Source organism: Hylaeus anthracinus, unplaced genomic scaffold, assembly GCF_026225885.1.
Source record: "Hylaeus anthracinus isolate JK02 unplaced genomic scaffold, UHH_iyHylAnth1.0_haploid 5, whole genome shotgun sequence".
Taxonomy (NCBI): Eukaryota; Metazoa; Arthropoda; class Insecta; order Hymenoptera; family Colletidae; genus Hylaeus; species Hylaeus anthracinus.
The window spans coordinates 12924723-12944202 of record NW_026535322.1 but is presented as its reverse complement, the minus strand read 5'-3'; the positions used below and the strand labels follow the sequence as shown (position 1 = coordinate 12944202).

At 33.6% G+C, this 19480-nt stretch overlaps 1 protein-coding gene across 9 annotated transcripts in view; it reads right to left on the bottom strand.

The window, feature by feature from the left end:
- LOC128895376 (E3 ubiquitin-protein ligase MIB1) overlaps positions 1-19480 on the bottom strand; it is a 417384-nt gene that overhangs the window by 347857 nt on the left and 50047 nt on the right. The window contains exon 9 of one of the 9 annotated variants that reach the window (XM_054157906.1): positions 10822-12012. The exons of the other annotated variants lie outside the window; for them this stretch is intronic. Coding sequence (XP_054013881.1) covers positions 11725-12012 — 288 coding nt within the window. The 3' untranslated portion in view covers positions 10822-11724. Of the gene's footprint in view, positions 1-10821; positions 12013-19480 lie in introns of those variants that run through there. 9 annotated transcript variants of the gene reach the window in all.

Below are 19480 nucleotides of genomic sequence, written 5' to 3'. Positions count from 1 at the left end.
GTGAACAAAGGAACCTTATGTTGTTTATATTTAATTTTAATTTAAAAATTGACTTCTTTATTCAATAATAACTTTATATTATTGTGCTTCATATTCCAAACAACAACTATAAAACATATTTTTCCACGATATATAAATATATATATATTTTTACATACATTTAACATTATATATGTAATATGAAACGTATATTTTATATGTAATATATAATGTAAAATGTATAATAAAAATATATGTATTTATATATATAATAATATAATATATATAATCAGCAACTATAAAACATATTTTTTCACAATATATAGATATATTTTTTGTTTACATACATTTTACATTATATATTAGATATAAAATAGAATTCCTTTGAAATTTGACTTTACATGTGATTTTTTATCAGGATTCGTTCACTAATGATTCAAATATATTACGTAAAATATATACTCCTCTCCCCTCCTTCCCCTCCCCTTCCAACTCACAATCGTCTCGCTAATTATAATTACATCTCTATTATTTCGAGGTTCATTCAAAGATTTTCACGCTTAAAATTTAAATGCCTCTCCTAATTGTAGTCTTTTGAAAAGCCGCGTAGTTACAAGCCACTTCTGTACGAACGAAGTATTGCCATTTATTTATTTTCAGCAAAGGATGCAGACACTCGAAAGGCCTGTAGGCTGCGCGAATGACGCCGACAATTACAGAGGATGCTAGAGCTGCACCGTTTCTTGCCATTCGAGGCTCGTCGTTAATTTTAAATGTCGTAAATCACCAGGAATAACCCCCGCGCGCGTCAGCTTCACTCAGCAGCCTCTGTCTGAAGGTGCTTTATGGATTCATCTCGAGCGGAGTTAACAGGTTGGCGAGAAAAACGAACGAGCCGCGCCTTATATTCATGCAGCCATTTTACTTCTCTAAGATTCTCAGTCATCCGAACGATGCTCTTACCTCTGAAAAAGTAAGCTGCAACCAGTGGCACCGTCAAGGTTAGTAACACCCGATGCTCGATAACTCGTGGTGTCACTTCCATTCGGGCCAAATCAAATTGAATAGAAGGGTTTATGATAATAAATTCCCGAATTGAATTTTAAATTTAAGTTGTACAGCGTTGGTACTTTTATATACGCTTAATTTGATTCATTGTTTAAATAATAGTTAAGATGTTCTGAATCAATGACGACTATGATATATTTAAAAAGAAAAGAAATAATTGTAATTTTATGTTTATGTAGATTGAGCGGTTTTCTATTTTTATGCAAATTTTATTCAGAAGATTTCATTGTGGAAGTTGAAATCAATTTAAAATTGAATTATTTCTTTATTTTATTATTATATATTTTTACTTTAGGTACTGCAAAGTATAAAATTCAATTAATTATACGATTAATATTAAATGTTATGACTGATACCAAACATCATCTTTATTTTTATATTCGACTTGAAAAAAATAAAATATAAAGATTTATTTTACTGTACAATTATTTTGATATTAATCATTAGGTTCACTGATTATGTATTCTTAAATTTATTTTTTTATTTTATAGAATGTAACTTTATAATATAAAACGATTAGTTAATTGTATGTATTTTATTAAGACAACATCTTTTACAAACCATTTTAATAAAGTAAACTATTTAAAAATGATTTAATAAATTTATTTACCTCAAATTACGATTGCCCATCATTGACAAAAATTAATTTAAAATATTTATATGACTATAAATTTGTAACTATCGAATTATTTCTGCTGCAGTAGAGTATGATAGAAATTCCTGACTTCCACTTTTATAACTCGAACGCCGTTTCAAGTAATAATTCTAACCACAAGAGGGTTTCTAAATCAGGAAATGAATTGCTGCAAGGAACACATGATGCTCGTTTCGAAAACGATAATTTCTGTAGAAATAAAATGGTTTAAACGACAAATTCTAATTTCAGATATGGATGGACCACGTCAAAATCTATAAAGAACGCCTGTTTATGTCCGGGATGGGGATTCCGGGATTCAGCCGTCGAGTAGTGTTATCGACGAGTTCGATTCGCAAATGGATTTCACGCGGATCTAATTCACGCCAAGTCTGCGTCACCGGGGCGAAGTTATTAAATTTCCCGGAAATCAGAATCGAGACATAATGACACGGGTTGGGATTACGAGAGTACAAAGAGGAAGTTGGACGATTCCGGGGTGACCGTGATAGTCAGACTCTGATTAGACGAGGATTGCCAGCGTTAATGTCCAGTGAAATTCAACGGAGCTGACCAAACCGTGGCCAGCAGGAGAGGAAAGGGAAGGGTAAACGAACAAAAGGGTAAAAGGGATGCTGCGATGCAATGGATCGGCAAACTGATGTGGCCCCATCGTCTGCTAAATTGATTTACTTGACAAAGATTGAGTTACCGAATTAGGGCCGCACCGCATCGCCGCGTTCGATCGTTATTCAAACCTAACGCCTTAATGATGCGACAGCTTCATTGTCTTTATAGTCCAGAATTAACCTTTACCTACTGGGTTTAACTTCGCGCTGCATCGACCGTTCTATCGTTACTCTCTGAAAAGGTGAAAAAATGTTGGGTCCCGATCGACCACGAATTTCGAGCTCGATCGCTTTCGGGATATTTGTAAACCTCGGAGAAAATAAAGCGGGACAGGAGATTTACTCTGACGCATTCGATGCCAAGGAAGTTTATGGCCACTTTGTAAAAGCACAAAATGCCGTACGTGTGCACGATCCGAATTGGGTGAAATATTATTGCGAGTAGTAAAAGATGGGTAGTCTATTCTATTGCAAACCGTATGTGTGACTGAAAATAAAATGATCTATTTGTCGCAATAAATCTTTAAAGTAACAATAGTAGCATTTGAAAATAGCAATTTATTCATATGGACAACAGTGCTTCTCATCGAAGAACTAAAATAATTAAATGTGAAAGTCAAGCATCAAGGAAATGAATTTAAATGAAATTCGTGAATTTCGATGAAGTTACGAAAATAAATACCACGATAAATTGTTGATTATATATTGTAGTTTACAATAGTTTAAATAATACTTAAATCCAGCAGAAATTTTCAAGAATATTTGTCTAGCAGTTAAAATGTTAAAGTTTTTGTACTGAAAATAGGGGGACTTTATTTTGAAGTGTAGTAGTTACTTTCAGTTTATTCAGTACGAATATTATTTCTGAAAGTATTCGTATACCTTCATATATCTAAATTTCGAATAGTAAAAGATGGATAGTCTATTCTATTCCAAACCGTATGTGTGACTATGAAAATAAAATGATCTATTTGTCGCAATAAATTTTCAAAGTAACAATAACAACAATAGTAACAATTGAAAATAGTAGTTTATTCAACACATTGATCGCTACGTCACCCATATATGGATAACAGTGCTTTTCACTGAAGAACTAACAAAATTAAATGTGAATGAAAAATAAATAATAAAAAATTTACTTTAATACTATAAATTTCATATCTTAAACTCTCTTTTACGTGTTAAATGTTTGTTAGTAACGTTTATGAAAGGCGATTTTAAGTGTTGTACGCTTTCTGTTGTTAAAAAAGTTATAGTAAAAAAAAATTGTAAGACTATCATTTCTTACTACACAAAGTATGTACATGAAATACTAAATTAACAAATATAAGAACTCACCAATCCTTCGCTGACTTTCAGTTAATTTAATCCAGTTTCTGAATGTTAAATATGATTATCTTACCTGAAATAAACAAAATAAAATCATATAAATAAAGACTATATGATTATGACTATTATATGATACATAAAATATATTATAATTAATATAAATAAATATATTATATGATGTTACCAATTTTTGTAATCGTCAAAACTGTTTAAATAGCAATAGACATTAAATATTCCATAGATCCTTGAATCTATTAAATATGTTTACAATACATTTCCCAAACTTAAGTGTGTATTCTTAGCTTTAAATATTTTGAAACAGCCTTAATTCATCATTTTAAATAAATATTGAAACAATTAGAAAACTATTTGAATAATTAGAGTGTAATTATAAATAATACAAAATAACACGAATTGTTGGATATTAAATTACTACCACAAAATAAGAATTATGTTGTAAAAATTGATGAGAATATCAAAAATAGAAACGAAAACTTCCAATTGTTCAATAAAAACTCTGAATGAGGTTCTATAGAATAAATAAATTTACAATATTCTATTCCCAATTACAGTAGTTCATTGATTCAAAATTCATCAATTTTTAGTTAATTTTGAATACACGGTATATAATACGAAGAAAATATTGCTGATATTACAAAAATCAGTTTTATTTCAGGATTTTTGCGTAGTAAAAAATAATTTGTGAAATGGAAGCATAGAAGCAAACGCAAATACCGTGGAAAGTACACATATTAATAAAAATAAAACTTTAAGCAGCTTGCGTTGGATGACTATCAGACAAAACTCTTATCTGGAAGTAGTGCGTTATCACATCGAGGAAACAGAACAAGGTTTGAACAAACGAAACAGAAAAAATGAATGCAAAGACGGTTGATAAGGAAAAATAAGAGAGGGAAAGAAATACTACGAAAAATGCAAAGTATAAAAAATACGCATATATATATATACCTTTACTCATTTTATACATGTCAACACATTTTAATATGAACGTTGCACGTTCCACGTGAATTATAAAGTTACAAAATAAAAGAACAAAAATATGATACGATATTAATATCAGCTTTGTTCGAAATTGAAAATTAAAATTCCAGAAAGTCCAATAGTATGGCCTGATACAAGCATGTATTAAATTATTACATGACACGATGTTAATGTTTAATAACAAAAATTACTCTATATATAAAAAATGTACGATGAGAAAATAAATAATAAGAAAAAGTAGAAAATTAAAATGTAAGATTGAATTGTCCCTATCCATCGAAATAAGAACGAATTATTCAACTGTTTTCTATTATTCAAACTATAACGTCATACATACGAAATCACCAAACACTCACGAGCATCTAGCTTCTGATAGTGACATTATCCAACAAATGAAATTCTGTAGAATAAAATATTTAAAAACTTTCACTTTTTTTAAACGGTATACTGATGGTGACGTTGTTTTTTAATCCATTATTGCTCTGTATATAAAAACAAATTTAATATTCCTTTACATCCCACTATCAATGCAGTTGCAAATGAAATTAGCATAAACATGCCAAAAGACGATGCCCTTTAAACGCAAAATATTCATCTGTTCGTAGTATAGTCCTCTCGAAACTGCCAAACTGGGCAAGCGGACAGTTTCAATAAGAATGGCCATAACCTCTTTGCCTCTCCTTGTGACTGGGTATATCTTTTGGTCCAAAGGAAGAACCAATCTCCGGCATATCGGACGAAAAGCGGCTATAAAACGACGATAAAACGACAATTTTTTGGAGATGAGTGACGACCATGAGCCCATCCAATCGAATAACAAGACTATATGGCTTTTCATGCCTCTAGGAACCGCACACAAACTTGTTCCAGTACTAAACCTACGTTACCTATATTACGTACATCCATTTATAGTTAATCTTGATAACCTTCTCCTGAAGTAAACACATTATTTATATTGCTACGAATTACAGATTCAAAAGTCTGCTCAGAATCTTTATAGACATTTTTCTTAATATTTTTGAAAACTAAAATAAGAGTAAAGCGCACACTCACATTTACACAGGTAAAAAATTTAGTTAAAAAAACAACGAAGGAAAACTGGAATTGAGATTTTATCAACATGGCAAATAACACTAATAAGATTAAAAATTGATCACACAAAGACAGACTGCTTCATAGTAATTGCAGAATGTCGAGAAATAGAACAGGATTGAATAGAGTTGAAACTTCCAAATAATACACCATTAATTTATATTAACACAAACGAATTCTTCCAAAAAAAAGTTTTGGAAAAAATATAATATATAAGATAAATTGTAATGAAATTGTAAACATAGACGTGACCGCTAATAATTTTACAGTGGTTGGAATAAATTTCAATAATTTTTTTCATTGATATGGCCATTTGAAATTTGTTGTTGTTTTTCCATGGTAGACACGATAACTTGACGTGAGATCATTCGAAAGCAAAAAATCAAACAGATCATTCAAATATAGTTTTGTCACTATCGTCTATACAAAAACAAAAAAAAAACACACAAAATGGTAGACGATTGAATTCTTTCAACCCTTTTTGTTAACTTTAATCATTTAAAAATACGGTTAAATATTAATGAATAATTATAATTTTAGTACGGGTTTCTGTAAAAATAAGTATTCAAAATAAAATAGTCCACGTAACCTGGTCATTTTTATTACCTCGTGGAAAAGATATGCATTTTATACTTTATTAAAAATGTTGCATACAAAAGTGCTTTAAAAATATTTTATAGAAACAAGATAACCAAAGATTCTAGATTATAAAATTACTAGATAAGGAAAAGGGGATATAAATATAATAATATATATGTAAAAATCGATAAATGTATACAATATACATGGCAATAAAATATACTAACTAACTATTTTATAATAACCTTTGTATATAATATTTCTTTATAAAATCCATATGTTAGAACTTGATCGAGGTGAGTAAGGTACGTGGACCACCCTGTACGTGCGTAAATCTAGCGTTACCAAGAAGCACCTGATTCAATAAACAACTACACAAGTATAAAGCCCGGACGATGAATGATCGAGAGCACCGTATTCTTTAGTCATACCAGACCTCGTTATTCGAACGACGGCAACTCTGATTTCAAAAGCTTGGAAGCCACCCGATATATTGCCGGTCGCGCTGCCACGATCCTCGCCGACGAAATGAAACGGGACAGCGGGACCGAGACACGGCGAAAAGAAATGAAATAAGGGTTTCATTATTTTCGCGGGTTACATTTCTGGCGTCTTAGGAAACGTCAGGTGATGTGACAAACGACGGGGCATTCCGCGGGAATTAAACGCGCCCCGTTCTACCTACCCCCGGCCATCTTCAAATAGGTTACCTTAACGACAGCGAAATGAAAAGGGAAGGACGGCTGAAGAAAAGAGGGAGAAACAGCGAAAGATACAGTGGTTTATTAAGCCGGCATGATTCTGATAGTGAATTTACCGCAACTACGACAACCGAGTACTCGATGCGATGGCTTCGCTCGAACGAAGACGTCGACCATTCATCGCGTCTCAGAGATTTCGCACCTTGACGTGCTTTAATTAGTTTTTAATCCTTTGCACTCGAGGACCTTTTTTCTGGTATTTGTCAGCAACTCGAGATGTTTCATTCTATTACTATGAATTCTAAGCCATCTAGATTTGAGTATAAGATCACATTTACCTTGTCAACAATTATTTTATTGACACTTCGAAATCCAAAGAAATTAAACGTAAAGAAACAGTAGGTACTGTAGATTTGCTGCGTGAAACCTAAGAACTCCATAACTCCATAAGTAGAATTGGCAAGAAATGTTGTATTGTACTCCAGACAATATTAACCCTTTGCATTCGAGGCCTTTTTTCCATAAAAAAAAAAAAACCATAAAAGTCAAATCTTTGTTACAATGTACAGATTCATTTTATAAGCAGAGTCACAATAAATAAAATAATATTAGAGTATACAAAATTAATTCAATTACATATATATTTTTAGCAATATCAATAATAATGATAATATCAATAATAATATTTTAGCAATATCAATAATAATGATAATAAAAATACGATGACTATGTCCACCCCATAAAACCATCTGAATCCTTTCCGTAACATTTTTCGAATTTTCAAACTCAACAGATACTACACAGGGTGAGGTATTTGAAAGAGGCCACCTGAATAATTCATTTACTTTTAGCGATAGAAAAAGAAATATCGAACAAGAGTTGTTTGATTTCGAGAAGCATGTAACGTGGCGCCAATAACTTTTTAGACTCTGTTTTTTTTTTAAATAGAATGACATACACGTAGTTGAAGAGTGCCATGAAACAATTTATTTTCCATTACAGTTAACCTGTGTAACCTTCAATGACCTTCAGTTATAGGTCCATGAATTCGTCTTGAAACGCTCTATCGGAATGTGTAAAAAAAAAAATGGTCGACTTTCATATTTCCTCTACGCTTCCATCTATAAAAAAGTTATCGTCACCACGTTACGTTTCCCTCAAAATCAAACACCTATCGTTCGACACTTTTTTCTCTATCGCTAAAAGTAAACGAATTATTCAGATGGCCTGTTTTAAATGACTCACCCTATATAATCGGGTGTTCCGGTATATTTTCCGTGAATCACTTTGTATATAAAAAGTGTAAAAGAAAATTCAACGGTTATGTAAATTTTTTCTAAGAATGGTATCACGACAAAAAATTTACATATCTTCGAGGGTTGATTTCACCCCTTCGATCTGTACTTCTGCACCGACAGAAATAATTTGATGTCACGGATAAACATTTCTATTTGCACACAATTTTTCAAAATTTTTGAATTTCCATATTCGCGAACTTCCCATGTTCGTGTGATCATTTAAGGTAAGTATAGAAAGTCCTAGTGGTAAGTAGACAAGTTAGCTATAGCTTTGGTTGATGGAACGAGGGATGCAGCAGAAAGTGACACAAGTATACAGCTCACGAAACGACGGGCCAGTTTATCGTCTGAGATTAAACCTTCGCGTGACTGGGGCCTTAGAGACCAGTCTCGCTTGATCCCTACCACCCTATGTTTCCCAGGATATTCTTCAACAGGCATCGTTCACTCCCAACCCGCGACTTCCGGAAGCTCACTTCTGACTTTAATTGATTTCGTACCTTTTACACGGAAATAATCAATCACCTACGAATAGCTTCACATGAACTCTAATAACACGCCACGTCTGTAACAATTTCACAGACCAGTCTATAATAATTTCAAGATATTATTCGTTTTCTAATAAAACAGGGAAATACAGAAACCTGTAGACTGAGAAGACGAATGCGTAGATAAAGATGCAAGTTCATTTTAAAGGAAACTTCCCATTAAAAGTATAAAAAAAAATGTTTGACATTTATTCACAAAGTATTTGAAAGTGTAATCAAATTTTCTTTAATATTGACCCTGACGCCATGTCTGTAACAATTTCACCGAACAGTCTATAATAATTTCAAGATATTATTCGTTTTCTAATAAAACAGGGAAATACAGAAACCTGTAGACTGAGAAGATAAATGCGTAGATAAAGATGCAAGTTCATTTTTAGGGATACTTCCCATTAAAACTGTGAAAAAAAGTGTTTGACATTTATTCCCAAAGTATTTGAAAAATTCTTTTATAGTTTTTTAAGACATACTTTGTAATATATTTACATTTCATTCAGAAAAATTATTATTTAATACCTTACAAAAAAAACCACTCAAGAAAATGTACGTTTTCATTTTCCTGACTGCGACTAACCCTTTAAGTTACTATTACAAATAAATATATCGAGTTATTGTTATTAAAAGACATAATGTTTTGAATTATTGTTATTAAAGAAAATAGTGTTCGGCACTGTTGTGCGACACTCCGGCGTAAAAATATGAATTTAAAAAATAAATATCTTAATTCAAATACGTTGCCTTTGAATTTTTGTTAAACATCGACACGAACTTCCTGAACAACCCGATAATTATACATTGCCAACGTGTATCGGCAGCGAATCGTCGTAGCAAGGGTCTACGAGGAAAACCAACACATTCGAGAGACCCTTTGACGAGGAATTTCTATCCAAAAACCGTGGCGACACGGACGGAAGCGACGGTGCCGTCGAATCGTTAAGCTATCAGACCAATTCCGGCGGTACGGCAATTTCAGAAATACCACCCCGACAAAGTTCAGAACCAGCGTTCCCATTCTGAGCCGTGTCAAAGAGTCGCCCATCGGTTGCCTCTAATTTCTTGGATCATCGGTCGCGTCCAACTCGATTCAAAAGTGAGAATCAAACTCGGCCGGGCGAGGGTTCGAGACAGAGACGGGAAAATTGGAGGCACGGGCGACGGTGGGTAGGAACAAATGCGACGGTCCCAATTTCACGGGTCCGATTCCCCGGCAATTGCTAGTCGATTTTAACCTGTGGCTACATTTCGCATCGCTGGTCTTCCACGAGCGTGGTAAGACTGGTAAGCAATTCCCATTCGTGTCGCGCCACAGAGGGAACCTTGGGTCCATTCGACCGAACTAGGCTAAAGCTGAATGGATCACGTGGCGTCGGGAAGCTATTTGTTCGATCGGAACAATGGACGATTCTACGGCACAGACCCTAAAGGCCCAGCAACGACGCTAGCAACTCGTACTAAGATAAAAGAAACCACTCTACAAAGTTACACCGCGCAACGTTAAATCAACGTCAGTTGGCACAAACGAAATAGGAACGAACGTCGTGAACGCCGACCGGGCACGACACGATCACCGATTCGTTCACCGTTCGTTCGATCGACTTTAAGGAGCAACGATCGGTTCGTCTGACTGGTCTATGAGGCGTTTCAAAGTCAAATCAATTCGCTCCACATTTACAATTGTTATAACTGTTTAATTATATATTTTAGGTATAGAAATTAATTCTGTGCCTTTAGATTCATGTATTTCTAATTATAGTTTATATAGAAATTTATTTACTAATGTTAGAGGTGGATATAATAAGTATTATTATCAACAAAAAGGAAAGAACAAAATATAATACTGTTAGAATCGGTTTAAAAATGTCAAGATCACTAATAACAAACATTGTATAAAGAATTTATTCAGCGATTATAGAAAGCCTGCCTAATTAGGTACGGAAAGGTAAGTAAATTACAAGTTTTCTCTGATTTAAATTTATTTCATAAAATGAAGAAAGTAAACTATATAAGTTAAAAATACAAAATTACAAAAATTGCGACTTAAAAACCTGTAGAATTATTTACATACAATGTCAGTGTACAGTAGACTCCCGTATAATGCAGTTAATGCGTTACACGATGTATGAATACGAGACTTTCTTCGTATAACGCGTATAAAAAATCTAAAGTAACATGTTTGGAATGATTATTGCCAAATTTTATTTTCTATCTTTTATCAAATAGTATACTAAAAAAAAGTGACATATGTGTATACACTGTTAACTCAAATACTATTATTAGTGTACGTAAAAAATCTGTTTTATTTCAATGAAATTTAATTTAAAAAAAATGATTATACAAATTTATTTGTATAATCAAATTTTTATGATGAATTTAAAAAACTGACAAATTCTTTCGTAATTTGAATCGTTAGACACTGTTCGAGTCATTCAAAATTGCGTTCCAACCTCTTCATTTTTAGTACTCATTTTCATTTGTTGAATTAGTTTCGCTTACAAATTTAGTGTTTTAAATGCGGGGAATGAATTGTACGAAATGTGCATTGTACGAGAAATTGCTGATATGGATTATATGAAATCAGTAATATTAATATCAGTTATAAAAATGCGCGTTATACGGAAGTCTACTGCATTCGCTTATATAGCTGAATATTATGTGCCTTAATGTTCACTTTGTAAGCTAATCGAAGAAAATTTGTATCGAATTTCCAACCTCCATTGTGACGAAGTCAAAGATGATGATAGAGTGGATACAACAGAGAATATTGTGAATTTCTACATCTCGAATTTAAACAAAATATTAGAGATCGAATATCCAATAATACTTTGTATTAATTCAACTTCTTTCATTAATTACAACTCCTATGCTTCATGCCAATATATTCGCCAAATATAATAGAATAGTCGCGTCTCTAGGAATTCGTTTCCAAATAATGTTTTGTAGTATTTCATAAATTTTGTCTACTCTAGAATCCTGCGTTATCGTTACTTTCTCTCGAAGTACTTGTTGAAAAGGTACAAATTCCTTTCGATTTTTTATTTTGTTTGAAGTATTAGTCAAAGAAACTAATTCTTCATTTTGTTCCCCTACATTGGACGAGTCTTCTGTAGCGGCGGAACTTTGTACAGCGCTGTCTTCTCCCTCTGATTGAGAATCCTGGACACAAAAATCATTCATAGTCTCTAACTTTTTATCAGCGGATCTTGTTCTTTTTATCTTGTTAAACATTCTCAATAAATGGAAGACTCGACTAAGTTCGTCTCACTGGTAAGCCTGTGATAATACGAATAAATCTGATTTGTTAAATACTACCAGAAAATGTTCAAGATTAATTATGTAGAAATTGATCTATAGAAGTACCAGCTAGTCGGAATTTTGTGATAGTCAGACATGTGCAATGCAAATTTATTTGTTTTATTGTGTTGATTAGTTGTCTATTGTTTTCGAGTTATTGTAAAATTTTGTATTGTAGTTTCCAATTCTAAGTATTATTTTCTTTCTATACAAAAGATATATCCTTTTAACATAAATCGATGAATTAGAGTTTTAGATACAATGTAATATATGTTTGTGTTGAAAGGTAGCTGACGTTTTAATAATATCAGGAATTTTAGTATTTTACTCAGTTTGTGGAAGATGATGATTCGGAGGTTCATTCTTAAGAAGTAAAAGTATGCAGTATGTATTGACTACGAAAAAAACCATTAACTATTAAGAAAAGACAATTATGAATATAAGCATTCTAAATCAAGAAATTGCAGACAGAAAAACAAAAGTAAGAAAAAAGAGACATGCAAAATATCTAATGGCGAAATTTAACGGTGATTCTTTTAAAGTAATGTAGATACAATAAATAAATTATACTTAGTGATTTCACGTTAATAGTGTAAAATTATTTGAATGTAGTCTAAATTCTATTTGTTTTTTAAGACAATTCAGATTCATTTTATTGTACTTTTTATTCAATAAATTAAAATTTGTTTTATTTTTCAACACCTAAGCATTAGAAAAAGATAGCTTTTATCGAAGCATACTAAGTATGTTATCGATAAATTATACATATTATCACAGGATCATATTAATTGATTGCTATCATGGAATTATGCGTAATTAATTTATTATACTTAAGTATATGTGACAAGGAATTAAACAATTTCAGTGATTCGAGCAATGGTTTATTGTACAAAAATCTAAATGAATTTTATATAACCAAATTTTTTTGCGTATTTCTTTTTATATTTTACAAACAAGATAAAAAAAAGGTATCGACTTAATCGGTCGATAGCGTTACTGTCGCGATGCGACATAGGAGCCATCTAACCTGAAGACGTCTAACTTGTATGCGATGAGTTGCATGAATCGTTGCAAAATAAGAATGCTATGTCACTAAGTAAAGAATGCGTTAAGTATAAAATAAGTTATCGATCCAAGCAATAAACTGTTACTCATTAAATATTTGATTTTGTGTTCTGCAAATAAATTGTAATATTTATGACCAGGACCTTGCCAAAGTAGAGGAAGAAGAAACAATGATACAAATTGTATAAAATTAACTACTTCAACTTTGACACTAATTATTATTTATAAAAAAATATTTTTCTTTTATGTATGATAAATAAATGTATGAAATGTATGTTCTTAAACGTATGATAATTATACGAATCTATTTTTTGTTTCATTTGTGTTTTAATAATCAATATTAACAAATTTTTAGCCAAGTTTCAAGTTTGAATTTTTACTAAGCGTGTTTTAGAGAGCAAACATTTTAAAACTCGTTTTTGGCTAATTTCTTCCATTAGATGAAATTTATTGAAAAAAATTATACAATGCGCTACGAATTTATTAATATCTATATTTTAGATTGAAGTATTTTAAATTCTCCTTATCCAGCTCAATAGCAACATTTATTTTTATATTGATACCCCCATATAATGTGTGTATTCTAATACAAATACAATTTTATTGTAGGAGTTATTAGAAATATTTATCAATTTACTATGGCCAAATTATAAAATAATAATAATAAGAGTAATATTACATAAATATACCAAATAAAACTTATGTGCCGAATAGAATTAGACAAAATTCTTATCGAGATAAAAATTTCAAATAACAAATTCAAAACAAACATATATTATTTTATTACGTATCTAACAAAAATTACTATTTAAATATTCTAGATTAAAAAATGAAATCATATATTCCATCGAACGAATAAAAACTTATCTGCATAAATGTTCAGTTAAGTAAAAATAAACAAACCGTTAGAAATAAATTTCTCCGCGATGTTTGCATTTATGGTCAGTTGTTCCAACGTTTAGATTTTGACATTTTGCCCATCTCTGATATCAAAGTAACAAACATAAATCCTTTGGATTGAGGTATTACGTGTTATTACTTTTTCTAATAGCGAAGATATACACGCACAAACACATTTGGAAAATTGATTTCCTTTTCGGGCCATGGCGTCATGTCCCGCATTTGCAGTAAATCTGGATGACGTCCATAAATATAGCATCATAAATCAAGAAACGGGCTGAATATTCACTCTGTTTATTACCATCTGAGTGCTGGCTAGGCGAATTCTGCTCGATAAACAACGGTACAAATCCTTTTACATGTGAAAAGATACAGCGGGGGAATAGCTCCTACTGATACGTCGGAATCGATGCTCATGAAAGTCCCATTAGCATCAGGAAATACACCGTAAGAGCTTGGTAAGTGGTTAGAAAGCTTCGGTAGATAGAGATTGATCTCCTCTCGGAGCTCTGCTACCCGCTTAGGAGTATAATAGACGAGAATTATGCCAACCATTGCAGAATTTCGCATCTATGAATTCTACATCCTTCAATTTCAACAAGAATTATGCTATTGTTTAGACCTTCTACTCGCTTTTCGCCACACGCGAGTTTGGTGAGTAAAGGTAGATCGTTAGTACAAAATATCATAAAATTTGAACTTCAAAGAACTCGAAGAATCAAATCAATACCTACATTTTTCTATTTTTTTCTATGAGAATTTTGAGCATAATGCAGTATGTACATAAACGTAGTTCCATCGGTTCAAAGTGCAGGACGTCTATCAGTTTCACCAAAATACTTGATATTTTTCATTTAAAAATAAATGTAAAAAAATTAACATTAAACAGGATCTGTTTGAGCAATTTTATGGAGGATATGATACATGCAACGCTGCAATTATCGATTTACCCTTTGACTGCGGGGTGGTTAATACTGGAAATTCTAACAAGGGACCATACCGAAGTGTAAATGATCAATCTTGATGAAACTTGGTGGGTTTGTAGTTCTCATAAATTCATTCGACACATATTTTTTTTAGCTGCTATTATCCACTTTAAGGGGTTGAAATCAACCCTCAAAGTTGTGGGTGCAGAACATACGTTGTTGAATATCTCGGAAACCATTAGAGATACAGGCTTGCCGTAAATTGATGAAATTTATGTTTTTGAACGACGATTTTGATGGTGTAAATAGATTTTCAAAATTCCCATTTGTTTAGATAATATGTTTAAAAAAATATTTTATTTTTCTCGTTAAATGTTATCTTTTTTTGCTTCTCCATTTGCACAAAGAAACTACACATCTATGTACAAAATACGGATAAATTGGAATTTTATGTTATGTCAGTAAAAAAATATTTTATATTTATCATTTTTTCCATACTTCATGCCATACGAAGTGCCAGATCAAATATAATACAACTCATACTATGATTCAGTAATTTTTGTTCAAGTATATTGTAGTATGCTTTACTTGGCTGGTCCCAAAATGTTACAATGATGGATTAACGACAGGTATAAGTTACCTGCGTTCCGCTCCGTATTACAGGGCAGCGCGCGTAAAGAGGTAAGTACGGTTTCAGCTTAACGATTGCAGGGCCTGTTTGTGAATGTAATACCTTTCTCCACGAATCTTTATTGCTCGAGAGTCATTTTAAAACGTATTAATTAAGTTTTATTTTCAGTTTCGATTTATAAACGTGGGGTAGCTCTAGAAAGGATTCTTCTTATTATCGATTTCTGCCTATCCTCAAATGTTCGTAATTGTTGCTTAAGATACAAAAATGTTGTCGAAGCGATCTTTTACTGCCAATTGTTCCAACATTATCGTAGAGCTTCATGTTACTAATCTGTTAAAGGAAAGTCCTACATCTCTCATACCTTCCGTCTTCGGAAAATGAACTTTGTAAATGTTTCTGTTTGGTTACAATGATTACAGTGGCGATACAAGCGTCAGTACTTCAATCATATTGAAACTATATCAGAAGTTGATGCTTAATTTCAACTATGTAGTTTTGTGGGTGTTCGTTGTACAGTATACAGTTGCTGTGATTGTTATTAGAAGTTGTTGTTCTGTCGCAAGGAACATAAAACGTAGAAATTTTGTTGGTACGTTTATGGCATGCGCGCGAGGAAAGGTTACTGTTGAGGATTAAGGTGGTTCGAGTCTTTTTGCATTTAATGGTTTTTAGAATATTTAATTGCCGTTTCGACCTCAATAACCGAAGTGTCGTCAACTCTTTGTCAGAATTCCGAAGGATGCACTCAACTACGATTCGAACAAGGGGACCACTCGGACGTTGGTCCCATCTGAAGGAAATTTTTGCCGTTTGTTGGACCTTCAAACTTCTTATACCCACCGAGACACTCCTCCCCTATTTTTCTAAAACACCGAAGTGGGGGGGGGGGGTCTAGAATGACCTGAGTGACTCTTCGACCAGGAGACACATTCATTCAGTCAACGATCGACGTGAATAACGTACATATCGAAAACTACCCGCAGTTTTAAATCGAGTCAAGTTCGAACGAAAGTGGAGTTAACGTTTGAGATTCCAATCATTTAACGTTAGTTAAATTGACGGACACTAGTTGCGAAGGGTGTTCTGGATAGAATCAGCCCGATGGAACGAGGAGAGGCGATAATGACTGCCAGTAAAAAAACATAGGCGATTCTTCGCGGTCGAGTCTGGATCTGCGTGAATCGTTAGGGCAATTCACGGCTATCAGGCTATCAGTGGGGGCACGGCTTGACCATTCCCTGACTTTACAGACCTCGCCTGGGGATTACGTCCTTAAATACGATGATTTGCTATTCTTGTGACGATGTAGTTTGTTTAAAATGTTCCTGGTGCAAAAACACTTCTGCTTCAAACACTTTTTCGAAAATTATCACTATTGTGAAGATTATAGCGATTGATTCTTAATCTAACTGTACAACGTTCGAACTTTCACAGCACTGTAATACAACCAGCCCTTTTCAGGGCTCCCAAATATATTTCATGTGGGAATATCTCATCGTCAGTTTCTCAAAAGTTCTTTTCAGAGCTACCCCACGTTTACCAATCGACACGTAAAATAAAACTTAACTAAAATTTAAAACGACTCTCGAACAATAAAGATTCGTGGAGAAAGGTATTACATTCACAAACAGCTCCTGCAATCGTTAAGCTGAAACAGTACTTACCTCTTTACGCGCGTTGTCCTGTAATACGAAGCGGAACGCAGGTAACTTATACCTGTCGTTAATCCATCATTGTAACATTTTGGGACCAGCCAGCAAAGCATACTACAATGTACTTGAACAAAAATCACTAAATCATAGTATGAGTTGTATTATTGTTACGTCCTAACTAGGTTTGGGACTTTCTTTAGGGATTCTTGTCTTCAGTTAAAGAGCTAAAGCTCACCTTAACTGTATTCGCTACGGGAAAGAGCAATTCGGGATTGCAATGATTGTTTTCAAGGTTTAGCATATAAATATGTATTGTTACAAAATAACGAGTTTATATTACAATATCGGTTTTGGGAAATCAAGTATACAATTATGTAGGTACGTTACCGCTTGTCGGCCTTACAGTTTGGTTGTACCAGCTATCTATTGTGGTCCCAGGGCTGTGCTGTTGCAAGGATCTGTTTGTCGGCAACTATCACTCGCGACACGGGTCTCTACTAATTAACAACGGACTTTCCTCGGTAACGACGCGGCGCGTGTACGATTACTCTATCCGTGACTACAATAATTTAGTATTTGACGACCAAAGTGCGACGCTGAGTGCGTGTTCGATTGACGATAAAGGTTCGATGTGATCTTAACCGATTATATGTCGGACTTTCGTAGGTAACAACAACGCGTGAAGTTAACCTGTCCGCGACTACAAGATTTCGGTAATGACCACGATGAGAACGTATTGACAGCGGAATAAAGAACGCCGTGGGGCGTGTCCACGGGCTTATATATTAGCTGATCCTCGCATGGCACGAGCCGCGTTCGAGAAACTTCGCTTCGGCATCCGTTGAAATCGGGAGGGGTCCCAAGTTCAGCGGATGTGCTGGCGTTGAGTGCTGACGCCTATTTCGCTGATTCGCAGATTACACGATTCGATTCCCGAGAAACGATTTCCGAATCGTTTGTCGAGGGCATTCCTAAAAGTATCGTGTAATGCGAGGTCGATGAAAAGGGACACCGGCAGAGCCGGATGTAACACCCCCAACGCCAGACACAAAACAGTCTCGAGAGGCTGTTTTGTGTAATAAGGTTGTACCTTTTCACCGAATGTCGATTGTACAAATTGCCGTAATTAACCGAGTAACTAATATATAAAACTAGGCGGTTATTGTCGCTCGCTATTTTTTTTTTTTTTTTTGTTTATAAAGTAGTATGTATTTTTGTATATATAAAAAAAAAATTAATACATGGGTTAGAAAAGAAAAAAAAATATAAAAACTATTCTATATAGTATTATATGTTATACTATAAACTATTCTATATAAAAACTGTAACTAATAGAAAAAGGTAGACATTTTGGTTCGCTAAACCATTTCTAATAATTACACCATCGGTATTTCGAAACATACTTTGCCATTTTTATGGTTGCTCTAATGATACGAATTTGCGATGACAGTATTCGGTATTAGAAACGAAAAATATTCTAATTTAGCACATTCTAATATTAGAATACTAAAAGTTCTATGTACTTATTTATTCACGTCGTTAATATAAACACGTTCAAGTATGAAGTTGAAAATAATTAGGTATATTGAAAATTATTGTGGGTAGACCCTAATTATGGGGCGGACCGTTAGTTCTATCGCCGGTGTATTGTAAAGTGCCCTTATGCACGGAACGCAATCCTCGGGGTCGTTGCGGTTTAGCGCCCTCCTTCCGCATTGGGCGCACTGCGCCGTGAAGTGGGCCCTGCGGACCTCCCGTACGAGAAGGTGGATGTTTACCGTCTTGTACTGTAATGCGGTCTGCTCCGGAAGCGATCAATGGCATCCATCGCAAAGGATGGTGCCATCTACCGCTGTCCATGTTTGTCCCTGGTCGCAATCTCTCGATCTCAGGTAGTCCAAGAGGTCTCGTGGCAGCATCCTTTCGGCGGGGCATGCCTGTATCGTCGAAGACAGGTATGCCTGGTTGGCGGGTAAGAGGAAAAACAAGACGAAAAACAATTACTACAGAATTAAAGAATTATTAAAGATAGGAAAAACAGAGAGATAAAAAAAAATGTGTGTGTCTCTTTAATAAACTCAACTCTTTAACAATTTCAATTTTTTAGTAATTTTTGTTTCCTTTTCTTTCTTTTCTTTTTATCTCTCTGTTTT